At 42.8% G+C, this 13622-nt stretch overlaps 1 protein-coding gene across 8 annotated transcripts in view; it reads left to right on the forward strand.

Moving 5' to 3' along the window:
* The first annotated feature begins 3458 nt into the window (after positions 1–3458).
* The window catches only part of LOC126467058 (uncharacterized), a 59344-nt gene continuing 49180 nt past the window's right edge, over positions 3459–13622 (forward strand). For 6 of the 8 annotated variants that reach the window (XR_007585991.1, XR_007585992.1, XR_007585990.1 and 3 more), the window contains exon 1: positions 3459–3777. Coding sequence is in view for 1 of the 8 variants with exons in the window: in XM_050096433.1 (XP_049952390.1) it covers positions 3700–3777 (78 nt within the window). In the remaining 7 variants the exon portion in view is untranslated. The other 2 variants (XM_050096437.1, XM_050096438.1) reach the window with 2 other exon arrangements.

Consider the following 13622-nt stretch of genomic DNA (forward strand, 5'->3'; position numbering starts at 1 on the left):
GAACCATCCAAACTTGGTACTCCTGGGAAGAAACGTTCTATTGATAAGTGTATTACGAATTTAGATTCATTTGCAGAGGATGCAATTCGTCGTCATGTTTACGATTATTATCGCAGAAAGGAACATCCCACACTCTCAAAGTTATTGGTGGCAAAGAATCAGGACTTTTTCAGGGCAGTCGAACATCGTTATTCACAGTTTTGCACAATGTAGGGTTTCACTACTGACAATTTTGCAGCCTTAAGCTATTGATAGAAAGGGAGGATATTGCTGCATGGCGATGCCGATTTTTAAAACAAATATTTAGCATAAAATGCTAATGAAGTGGTTTGGCTCGATGAGACATTAGTTATTTCTGGTCACGTAGTTAATGGTGGACAGACAACACGATTAAAGGAACAATGCAGATGCCGTCTGGTAAGGGGGCAGATTGATTCTACTGCATGCAGGCACCTCACAAGGTTTCGTACCAAACTGTCTCCTTCTCTTTAAATCGAGGAAGACAGGAGATTATCATGAAGATATGAACCACATTACATTCACAAAGTGGTTCGTAGAAGCTCTAATACCCAATCTAGATAAACCGCCTACAACTGTTTTAGACAGTGCTCCTACCATGGCAAAGCGAAAGAAGGAAATGATTAATTGGCTTGAGCGTCGTAATGTAAAATGTATATCATGACCTTAAGAAGTTCGAGCTTATGGAGAAAATAAATTTCCATAAACCGCAATTTCCAGAATATGAAATCGACGAACTGACAAAACAACATAGGCGTACAATCGTCAGGTTGCCGACCGTACCACTGCCACTTTAACCCCATAGAGTTGATATGGGCCCAAATGAACTGTTTCATTACCAGGAACAACCAAAAATTTACGCTCTCCGCACTAGAGAAGCTATTACTCACGTTACCTCTGACGACTGGAAGAAAGCCGTCAAACACACACCCAACCTTATGGAAAGGGCATGGCAGGATGAAGGTGCCTTGGAGACTTCAGTGGAAGAGATGATTATCACTTTAAGTGACAACAGGGACAGTGAAACTTCAAGTGTCTGCAATAGCGACGAGAGTGACATCAGTGGAGTTTTACCGTTATCCACATAGAGATGCAGCACAAACGGATTCAGCTACACGTTCGGAGTGCGCGGTTTGCACTTGTGAGTACTAGCATAACAAAATTAATTCACACTAAGTTTTAAAATTTTAATATGGCTGCATTATCAAGTATTAATTCCAAATAAAGTGCATTTCTAGAATTCAATCTGTGCATACATATTACAGTAATCAAAATAATGTCTGCTATACATTGGTGGTTTTTGTATTGTTTTTGTTTCTCAGAATAGATGTTGCCCAATTTAAGATGCTGAACAAGCATTACTTTATTTTTTTTTGTTGTGTTGGAAATAAGGATGCATATCAGAAGTATATCACCTCTTTACAAATATAGAGATCTGTTGCCTATCGCTACTGTACGCGAGCAGACGATTGCGCGTCGTATTATTTACAGCCCAAATCTTGCGTTAGAGACCTTCGACACAGCTAAGGTTGGAAACAGATGAAAATCTAATGTTTTCTTGACATTTCATTCGCATAATGTGTACACCTAACTTCAATAACAAAAAACTTTCTCACATGTCGAAAATTTGATAACGTCGTCGGAAAATTGTTTCTTGAAAACTGTCGTTTTATTGTCTACATAAACATCTTACAAAATAAAAATGAAACGATCACACAGTGAAACTATTTCACAACGAATTACAGCTGGCCTCACATTTAAAGATCTACTAATCAGCGTGTGTGAGCGAGTTGAATGAAACATGAGATTAAGCGTGAGTTCCGTGTAACACAGACAGATGATTGCGTGTTGTCGAGCCGAGCCCGGTCCACACGCAACGATCTGTCTGCGCAGACATCGGCGCAGATGTCTGTACATGCAAAAGATCGCTGCAAATGTGGTCTGTTCACACGACGCAAACCCCAATCTACTACTCGCCCGCCATCTGTCGGTGTAGAAAAGAAATATCAGTGGAAAGCGACTACGCTCCCCGTAAACGTCAAAAATTTAATGCAGTTATTTTGAAATACAGAAATGGAGGAAGTTATATTGTGGTCTGTGTTCGCAACTTGTGTTGAAAAAAACATTCATACCAACCGCAGGAAACAGAGAAAGCGGTCAAAATGGTGTAGACAGTGGCTGCTAAAGCGAAAGCAGTTTTCTCACGAACATTTACTGCGAGAGTTGCAAGGCGAACCTGTTTTGTTTTACATTACCTCCTGTTCCATTTCCTGGCACATTGACACTCCAATTTCACCTCCAATGTACTCCGCCTTGGTCTTGGCCTTTTTTGATCACTAAGAAAGCCAAGCAGATCAAAATACCATAACGTTGGCTAGTATACTTGATCTACTCTTACACCAGATCTTCTAGATTTCTGAACTTTGGATAACTCTTTTCGGGAAATAGTTCGCTGACAGACTTAATTTACTTGACTTGCCTTCATGAACTCATCCTTCAGGACAGCGTAAATAGTTTCACATGTGTTGGGTATTATTTTACTCAACACTTGTTTCGATATTGCAGTTGAAAATTCCAAATCCTTGTAGCTCCTTCCTGTTGCTAGGAATCTTAATGTTACCGCCAGCCGTTCAGGAGGAGAAATTGCCCTTGTCATACAAGTATTTTTTCTCATAATATGAGGGGTTACAAGTTTTAAGAGATAATTGTAAGTTTCGACATCCATCCGCAAATAATTTCGCCAGTCCGCAACGAATTTTTTATTTTTTATTACCGTTTCTCTGTTTGCCGAGGCGACAACTGCCCGCAATTTTTCAATTAGAGCATTGTATGCTGCTGTCTTTTTGTCTCGGTCACTATATTCTTTACTTTTAATCTTCCACAAACATGGGTGGTTTCTATACATTTCAATGAATTCACTTACAAACTCTCGAGAACACTGACGAGTATCAACCATTTTAATGCCCTGTGCGCACAAATACAAACACTAGACTGATCAAAAAGCTGTTTCGCGCCAGATTTGCGGCGATCTCCTGTCCACACGCTCCAACTTGTCTGCGCCGATGTGGTTTGAACCCATAGATTTGAGAGGTTTCGCTCAAACCTCCAACTCCAACTTCCAGGTTGCACACACGTCAGGTTGGTGCAAATCTTCTGTTCTCAGGCAACGATCTGTCTGCGCAGACGTGATGTGCGCAGACATTTGCGCAGATAGGCCTGTAATCCTGAAAAAAAGTAAATTCGTTCTTGGGGTATTTCATAGATGCTGTTTTGAGCTATCTTGGAACTCTGATACTCTTTGAATCATATAAATATTGAGGTTACCAATTTCGTGCTGTGAGATGAAAACCAGAAAAACGCAAGATGTGTTCACACTCTTTTAATTTGCAATATTTGTTTGTAACCCCTCTCCCCACCACCTGCCGTTCCTTACACTCCTGTATCATTTCGAAGTGTTTTGAGTAGAATAGAATAGAATTATTGTTCATTCGACGATGTAACAAAAGACAATAAGACATGTTTGCTGGGTTCGTGTACTACTTTCAGTAGCAGGATACTGCGGGAATAAACCACAAGAAAGTCAGAAGTTGATTCGTGGGAATCACCGGATTTAGTTTTCAGAGTGTTGTTTCACAGTTAAGAGTAAGTCTATAATGACGTGGCGACTCCAAGCAAATTCCAATGTTTTGTTCGCTTTGGAGTGGTGTTGTCTGTGAGCCTTTCGCTTATGCGACTGTTAGTGCTGTTTTTTTGGTGCAGGTACAGTAATATTGTTACGGGTTCCGATAATAACATTTGAAGTGTTCAACAGTATGTCATCTAATTTGACTCTTCTTGATTTGTATTTTACGTGAAGAAATGAAAACCTACATCTATATAGAGTAATTGTAATGTCAGGTAAACGTGATGTCAAGTTGACCATACAGTAGTTAAAAATCAACGACAAAACAAATAGTGTGTGCAGAGGGAATTTTTCCGTTAGTATGGACTCAGCAAGAGTAAAACAGTTACTCTGTTCTTCAGGCTCTTCTCCGTCGTAAAAAGTCAATCCTGATACCTTTTATTTTAAGTGTTTTATGTGACTCATCCGTTACCATTTCATAATTCTTGTTTTGGGTAGTATTGTAATCAGTTGGGTGTAGATGTATGACTTTTGCCCACCATTTTGGTGAAATCATAGCTGAAGCAGATTGATTGTATCGCTAGGTTCAGTATTTTCATTCGATACTTGCCCGTTTATGTACTGGTTGCAGATGTTTATTTTGTTGTTAGCTTTTTAAATCTTTCCCTGCTCTCGCTAATTGTACTTGGTACCGTAAGCTAATGTAGTACTGAATAATGTAATATTTACATATAGTATATCCCAGTAGAAACAAATGATATGAGTACGCGAACATCCGAAGTTTAGTTTAGAAAAATTTACAAAATTCAGATTGCATTAAATATATTTCTTACAAGGAAGTAATGAGATTTAAGGGAAGACTTAGCAGATTTAATTAGTGGCTAAGGAAAGAAAATTACCTGTTTGATACAAAGTAGGCCTGTTACGGACCCCAGCTAGTGACTGGTTCAGTGTAGATCCTAATGAATTTTTATTTGTCTTACTTGGTTGATACAAAGTATTATGGACCCCAGCTGGTGACTGCTTCAGTGTCATGAATTTTTATTCGTCTGTGGTTGCAAACATTTTAACCTTTTTACAGTTTTCTAAGTTTCTGCTGTGAAACTTACAAAAGGTCTGAATTTTTTTCATATTTGATAACATTACTTTTCTGTGTTATTTATCCAGATGTTTGACAAATCCACTAAAGGCGAATAGAGAATAAAAATTTCAACAGTATTTGCTGTAGATGAAGATCATCCAACATTTATCACTGAAATAGGAACTAATTTTTAAACAGAAAATTTAATTGAAACAATTTTCTAATTCTCTCAGGATAAGAAATTGGAAAGCAAGGAAAATAAGCACACATGTTAGACACTGTATTAGAAGACTTGGATTTATATTGTAGCAGAGACTGCATAGGTCATATAAGGTTGCAAGTGTCAATACAATTACAGTATATTGCTGATACAAATATTTACTATATAATAATAAACTGACATTATGAAAGAAGGAAAGTTGCTACTCACCATATATCAGAGGTGCAGAGTCGCGATAGACACAATAAAAAGATTGACACAATAATAGCTCTTGGCCATTAAGGCCTTTGTCAACTACACAGCTCTCTGAGACTGCAGACGTGTGTGCAAGTTGCACGTGTGTGTGTGTGTGTGTGTGTGTGTGTGTGTGTGTGTGTGTGTGTGTGTGTGTGTGTGCTAGTGACAAAGGCCTTAATGACCGAAAGCTATGATTGTGTGAATCTTTTTATTGTGCCTGTCGTGACTGAGCATCTCCGCTATATGGTGTGTAACAACTTTCCTTCTCTCGTGTTGTTAAATTCCATAATGGATTTTCCATTGTTTGGTTTAATAATAAACTAGGCATTTTGTTATTGTCCACTGACATATTGGATCCTAATTCTACAAGTACTGTAGTAATTTACAATCACACCATTTGCTAAGCTTTATTTAAAAATTCACCAGCTTCATAAGATCTCGGAGGTAACCAAAATTCTTTGATTTTCTAAAAGGTGTTAATGAGGTAGGTCTCTATTACAGTGAGGTATGGTACTGAAGATTTAATTGTTTAAAGTACAAAGCACTTGTATAGAATTACAGTGGAATGATACCAGGTCATTGTTGCTTCTAGTATTGTACTTAGCCTGTGTGTAGAGCATTTGTCATTGTGTCCATAGGGATTATGGGGTACTATGTTCATCTAGTTCATGAACATGATATAGGTGGACTGCTAAAACTGAGCAGTTGGTTTTGGAATGTGGGAAGTAGCAGATTTCCAAGATGTACCAACACATACTGTCCTATTCTTTTAGTGGCAAGAATTCCTATTCTGCAAGAAATTCATGGTAAAATACCACCTGAAATTATGATGAGGTAGGAAAGACTGAGGAGGAGGAGGGGGGGGGGCATTGGAGGGAGGAGAAGAGGGTCTGTACACTTTGTCATGATTCTGTTAGATTGGTTTTTGTTTGTTTGTTTGTGTGTGTGTGTGTGTGTGTGTGTGTGTGTGTGTGTGTGTGTGTGTGTGTTGACAGTTGCAATGGAGATGCCACAAGAAGTTTCTCATGTGTTACAAAGAGACTTACTCACAAAATTCTGGAAAGGAACATTCCAAAATGATTCAGGAACTATTGTATTTCCTTCAACATGCCTCTTGTGTAATGACCACAATGGAATTAGAGAAGTTAACAGCGTCGTCATAGACAAGTGTGTCAACCATAAATGAAAGGTGATCATAGACTTCTCTGTGGGATGATGTATCGTTTGTTATTATTTCTGTATGTGAATTCTGTAAACATAAACAATTATCTTCTTAATAATTACGTTGTACACACTCCTAAAAATTTGCATTTTGTCATTCTACTCTTAATTGGACAAGATGGGAAGTTTTTGCCATGTGTCGAACTTCTCTTTAAAATTTTGTTTCTCTGTGGATCCAGAGCCTCTGAATATTTATAGTAGGCTGTAATGTAAATGATCTTTATTTGAATTGTGAGATCAGCTAATTTCGATGACGTGTCATTTTCAAGCACATTTTTGGTATTACAAAATGTAATATGTGATATCACACACTTAATGCAGTGCGGAATGTCAGCCTTGTCATTTGCAGTTGTCAGTGGTTTTAAACTGTGAAGATGATGACAGTGACAGCTGTTGAAAGCTCATAATTTTTAACTCAAATGATGTGGCTTGAAACTAAGAGGATTTTATCCAGTCACCAACATTGTACTTAAAACGTGAATTGTGAACTTTTAATTCGGCTCTGATAACAATAGAAAAAATATAGTCAAAGTTCAAACATATTGTAAATCACACTTTAGGTCAATGTGTGCCAAGTAGGGTAATAAACGGTAGCAGAAACCATGTTCATTTAATATCTTCATCCAGAGAATGTGAAAGTATAGAACTCTCACATCAAAAGAGTCGTGGCCCTTGAGAATTTTCTAAGAGGTGCTGTGTATGGAGCCTTCTGTCAGGAAATCTTACGGAATTCTGGTTGTACGTGAAGGAAGTGATCAAAACCTCCCATCTAGTGCTCACAGGTCAGTTTGCTGTCAAGACAGAGGCAATATGGAGAACGAAATTTTTAGCGTCTAGTGGTAAACAGACATTTACACAAGAGAATCCTGCCACCGTATCGCTGTTTGACTGCCATCAAAGTTCAAAGTATAACTGTACAGTTAATGTTCTAAGTATACTTAAAGAATTTATCAGATAGGCTCAGCAGTACCCTTGGTGATTACACTATCTGCAGAATAGTATTATCACTGTGTTATGTTAATGAAATGCAGAATGGCATGCCCCCCTGGTCCGGGGGTTAGAATGGGCCCAAAGTGTTCCTGCCGGTCGCAAGAAGCGACTAAAACGAGTCTCACACGTTTCGGTCTTTATGTGATGGTCCCCTGTAGGGTTTGACCTCCATCCTTTTAAATTTTCCCAAAGAGCGAGCCAATTGGGGAAGGGTGCCTCACATGATGCATCATGTCCATCATGCGTTGACCTCACACATCCTTCATCGGCGTGGATCTGCACTTCCACTCATTCTTGAGTTGTTAGGCGAGGTCACCCTCCTGGCTGCGTTTTCCTCCATCCACTGTGCAGTATCGCTTTGTGCACTGACGATGATAATGGACTTTTTAGCTCATTTGCACCTGATATCCAGCACAGTAGCCAGTCCGTTGTGGTGGGGCCGCCATGTACCCTGTTGGTTGTAGTCCCCTGACCACGCAGGGATCACTCTGCTGTTGACTGCACCGTTAACTCCCCACATATGCCAAGGAGTAGATGCCCGTCCCCCTGGGGAATCGGGACTCCCAGGAATGGCTATCCTGCCAGGTGGCCTTTGCTGCGGCTGGGTGGCATCCATGGGGAGGGCCCCTGGTCACAGTTGGTGGCATCAGGGCGGATGACATGTGATGAAGCATAGTACATCATCTCTTGCTGGTGCTCAAACACCAGCAGTCTCTTAAGTGTTCATGGCCTCAATTCAATGCACTGAAATGCGACCCTGTATCGTTCCCCTCCATGGCCACACCATGGGAGGAATGCCAGGCTAAGGACGACAGTGTATCTTATTGCCCTTGTACCTTGTATGTTCGAAAGCTGATGGGGAATCTTTCACGACGATGAAGCCTCTGTTTTTTCTTGAGCATTTAGAGGACAAGTTTGGGGAGGTGGAGGGATTATCCAAAATGCGATCTGGGTCAGTCTTGATCGAAACAGCGTCCTCTGCCTGTTACAAGCTCGGGGATGTTTCTGTTTCCATCACCCCCCCCATAAGAGCTTAAATATGGTCCAGGGTACCATATTTCACAGGTACCTAATTTTGCAGTCTGATGATGAGCTGCGCACCAATTTAGAGCAGCGAGGTGTTCATTTTGTCCCTCTCCTCCCCCGGAATCTGAGGGATAACCAGGTTGCCACCCATGCCTTCATCTTATCCTTAGAAGGTGACGCATTACCCGAGAAGGTCAAGGTGAGATGGTCTACCACTGTGACGTGTAGCCATATATCCCTCCCCCGATGTGGTGCTTCGGCCATATGTCTTCCTGCTGTAATTCCAGTGTCACCTATTGGGATTGTGGATGTCCTTCACATCCCAATACTTCATGTGCCCCTCCTCCCATCTGTGTCAACTGCAGAAAGCACCATTCGCCTTGCTCGCCAGACTGTAGACTTCTCCAGAAGGAGAGGAAAATCATAAAATCATGGAGTAAAAGACCCTGGACCAGCTGACCTATAATGAGGCTAAGAGAACATTTGAACGGGTACATCCTGTACGTATGACATCGTGTTACGCTGCCAGCACAACAGTTCTAGCTCCATCAGTTCCGCCAACTCCAGTTGCTTCTCAGAGATGGAAGACTACACCTGCCCTCTTGATGGTGGGGGGCACTTCCCTCCCTGTTGCTCCTGCACCACCTACCTTGGGAGCACTGCCCCCCAACCATCGGGGACACCATTTCCCAGCCGTAGAAGCGTCAGTCTTCTTCAGCTCCTCTCGCAACCTTCCCAGGTTTCTAATAGTGGGAAAGATGATACCCGCCAATTGGCTGCACTGATTGATCAACTCCCTAAACCTTTCTTACTTTTGGGAGATTTTAACGCCCATAACCCCTTGTGGGGTGGCACTGTACTTACTGGCTGAGTTAGAGACGCTGGAAATTTATTGTCCCCCCTCGGCCTCTGCCTGTTAAATACAGATGTCCTCACACATTTTGGGTGGCACATGGCACACATTTGGCCATTGATCTCTCAGTCTGCTGTCCTGGCCTTCTCCCATCTATCAACTGCAGAGCTCATGATGATCTGTGTGGTAATGACCACTTCCCCATCTTCCTGTCACTCCCCCAGCATCATGCCCACAAACGCCTACCCAGGTGGACTTTAAACAAGGCAGACTGGGTAGCCTTCACCTCTGCTGTCATCGTTTAATCTCCCTCACATGGTGCCATTGATTTATGGTTAAGCATGTCAGTACAATGATCGTTTCTGTGGCAGAAAATGCGATCCCTTGTTCTTTAGGGTACCCCTGGCAAAAGACAGTCCCGCGTTGGTCGCCAGAAGTCGCTGAGGCAATTAAAGACTGTTGGCGAGCTCTACAGCGACATAAGCGGCACCCTTCCCTAGAGCACCTAATAGATTTTAAGTGGCTCTGTGCCCGTGTTCGCCAGCTTATAAAACAAGGAAACAGGACTGTTGGGAGAGGTACATGTCAAGCACTGGGTGCCATATGTCACCTTCCCAAGTCTGGATGAATATCAGACGCCTTTTGGATACCAGATCCCAACAGGTGTCACTGACGTTCACATCAATGGCGTGTTATCTACCGTTGCAAACACGATTGCTGAGCACTATGCTTGAACCTCTGCATTGGAGTACTACCCCCAGCCTTTCGCACCCTCAAATGGTGGATGGAAAGGAAAATCCTCCTGTTCACTACACACCACAGTGAACCCTGTAATGCCCCATTTACAGAGTGAGAGATCCTCAGCGTCCTTGCACATTGTCCCGACACAGCTCCTGGGCCAGATCAGATCCACAGTCAGGTGAATAAGCATCTTTCGTCTGACTACAAACAATATCTCCTCGTCATCTTCAACCGGATCTGGTGCGATGGCGTCTTTCCATTGCAATGGTGCGATGGCGTCTTTCCATTGCAATGGTGCGATGGCGTCTTTCCATTGCAATGGCGGGAGAGCACTATCATTTTGGTCTTCAATCCTGGTAAAAACCTGCTTGATCTGGATAGCTATTGGCCCATAAGCCTCACCAACATTCTTTGTAAGCTGCTGGAACGTATGGTGTGTCGGCGGTTGGATTGGGTCCTGGAGTCACGTGGCCAACTAGCTCCATGTCAGGGCGGCTTCCACCAGGGTTGCTCTACCACTGACAATCTTGTGTCCCTCGAGTCTGCCATCCGAACAGTCTTTTCCAGATGCCAACACATGGTTGCCGTCTTTTGACTTCATTAAAGCATACGACATGGCATGGCGACATCATATCCTTGCCACATTGTATGAGTGGGGTCTCTGGGGCGTGCTCCTGATTTTTATCCAAAACTTCCTGTCACTCCATACTTTCCTTGTCCAAGTTGGTGTGTCCCATAGTTCGCCCCCTCCCCGCCCCCCCTCCCATATTCAGGAGAATGGTGTTCCACGGGGATCCATATTCAGTGTGTTTCTATTTTTAGTGGCAGCTATAGGACCGTTGGTCTCTCATTTTCTTTATGTGGATGACTTCTGCATTTCGTTCTGCTCCTCCAGTACTGGTGTTGCTGAGCAATGCCTACAGGGAGCCATTCACAAGGTGTAGCCATGGGCTCTAGCCCATGGCTTCCAGTTTTCAGCCACTAAGTTGTGTGTCGTGCACTTCTGTCGGTGTCACACTGTTCATCCAGAACCAGAACTTTACTGATACCTTAATGACAATCCACTCGCTGTAGTGGAGACTATCGATTCTTAGGATTGGTTTTTGAAGCCTGATTGACTTGACTACCTCATCTTTGTCAGCTTAAGCAGAAGTGCTGGTAGCACCCCAATGCCCTCCGCTGCCTGGTCAACACCAACTGGGTTGCGGATCGCTCTACACTGCTGCCGCTCTACAGAGCCCTTTTTCAGTGCCACCTTGACTATGGGAGTCTGGTTTACAGTTCGGCGGTGCCCTGAGCATTGCATTTACTCGACCCAGTGCACCACTGTGGCGTTCGCCTAGCGACGGGAGCTTTTAGAAAGAGTCTGGTGACCAGTGTCCTTGGTGGAGGCCGGAGTCCCTCCATTGCGGATCCTACTTGCACAACTGCTCGCCAGTTATGTTGCACACATTCGTAGTTCTCCTGAGCATCCGAATTACCGTCTCCTTTGTCCACCTGCGGCAGTTCATCTCCCGCATTGGCGGCCCAGGTCAGGGCTAGAGATTGCGGTTCGCGTGCAATCCCTTGTGTCTGAACTGGAGTCCTTCCCTTTACCACCTCTATGTGAGGTCAATTCACATACACCTCCATGGTGTACACCTCTGCTGAAGCTTCGCCTGGACTTTTTGCATGGCCCTAAGGACTCCATTAACTGCGCCGCTCTTTGCTGTCACTTTCTCTTGATTCTTGACGTGTTCGGAGAGTCTAAGTTGTTTACACCGATGGCTCGATGGCTGTTGGTAATGTTGACTTTGCCTATGTCCACAGAGGCCATACTGAACAGCATTCCTTGCCCACTGGCTGCAGTGTATTCAGTGCAGAGCTTGTGGCTGTATCTATTGCACTTCAGTACATCCGTTCCTGTTCTGGTGAGTCACTTCTTGTCTGTTCTGACTCCCTGAGCAGCTTACAAGCTATCAACCAGTGCTACCCTCACCATCCTTTGGCAGTGGCCATCCAGGAGTTCCTGTATGCCCTGGAACAGTCCAGTGGTGTTTGTGTGAACCCCAGGACAAATCGGAATTCCAGGCAACAAACTTGTTGACAGCCTGGGCAAACAGGCTATGCAGAAACTGCTTCCTTTCATAGGCATCTCTGAAACTGACCTGCATTCTGTCTTACACCTCAAGGTTTTTCGCCTTTGGGAGATGGAATGGCATAACAGTATGCACAACAAACTGCGTGTTATTAAGGAGACTGTGAATGTGTGGAAGTCTTCCCTGCGGGCTTCTCGCAGGAAATTAGTTGTCCTTTGTCAGTTCCGCATAGGCCATATGTGGGTACCACATGGTTACCTCCTCCACTGCGAGGACCCACCTCAGTGTCGCTGTGGCTCACCGGTGATCCACCTCTTGCTGGACTGCCCACTTTAGCCTCTCTGCGATGGACTTTAAACTTTCATAGCACCCTACTTTCAGTCTTGGGCAACAATGCATCAACAGCAGGTTTAGTTTTACGTTTTATCCATGAGGGTGGGTTTTATTATTTGATCTAAGTTTTAGCGCGCATCCTTTGTCCTATCCTCCACCCAAGTGCTTTTAGGGTGGGGGTTTTAATGTTTTGCAGAGAGGCTGGCTTCTCCTTTTTATTCTCATGGTCAGCCAGCCTTGGTAATCTGCTTTCTTGTTTTAATCTCTTCTACCTCTTTCTTGCATCTGTCTGTGGTTTTCTTGTCCTCTTTTGTTCTTTGTAGTGTTTCTTGCCTTTCTGTCCTTCTTGTCGTATTTCCTTCCTTTCAGTATTGTGCTCTATGTCTCGTTTGTTTTCTTCTTTCCTCTGTATGGTTGTTTTAACTGGAGTAATGGACCTATGACTAAGCAGTTTGGTCCCTTCCCCCACCCACTGCTTTAAACAAACAAACCAACCAACCAACCAGAATGGCATGGACAGTTTTTACCTTGGTACTGAATGATAGCCCTTTTCAAATAAGGAGACGTGTACAGTGCCCACCAAATTGGTGTTAAATTACATCATTTGTGATAAATGTTTATATATTATCTGATTATTTAAAAACAAATGTAATATTATGAAGAAATATGAAGTGTGATGGCCGTGTTAAATTGGCAGTAGGGGAAGCAAATGGAGAACTTGAGATATTTGTGGGAAACTGCAATGCATCTGGTAAGGATCAAGACACTTCGGGACCTATCATAACGTATAGTCTTATAGAACACATCAAAGGAATTCATGTACCTTTGTGCTACTAGGATCTTACAGATTTTTATGGTTCACACAGAAGTGTAATTTAAATTATTGGGAAACTTAAATGGGTATTGTCGAAAGGAATGTGATATTATTCTTGCAAAACGGTGTTGGGTAAATACGGAGAACTGGTAGTTTTACAAATCCATGCAGAATGGAAAATGACACATTCTAGGCAAGAATCCTCTGGCACGCTGTGTGCTTTCTCTCCTTTCTCTTGCGTAGTGTATAAGTCTTTTCTTATTTTTTCTGACCTTATCCCATCTCTCTATGGGCTCGCATGTTATGGATTTGTCAATTTTAATAGTAGAGGGTGGCTGCATGTCCTTCCTGTCACCACACCTTCCCTCTCAGTAAAAAATTTGGTTCC

Source organism: Schistocerca serialis, chromosome 1 (genome assembly GCF_023864345.2).
Source record: "Schistocerca serialis cubense isolate TAMUIC-IGC-003099 chromosome 1, iqSchSeri2.2, whole genome shotgun sequence".
NCBI classification, from domain to species: Eukaryota; Metazoa; Arthropoda; class Insecta; order Orthoptera; family Acrididae; genus Schistocerca; species Schistocerca serialis.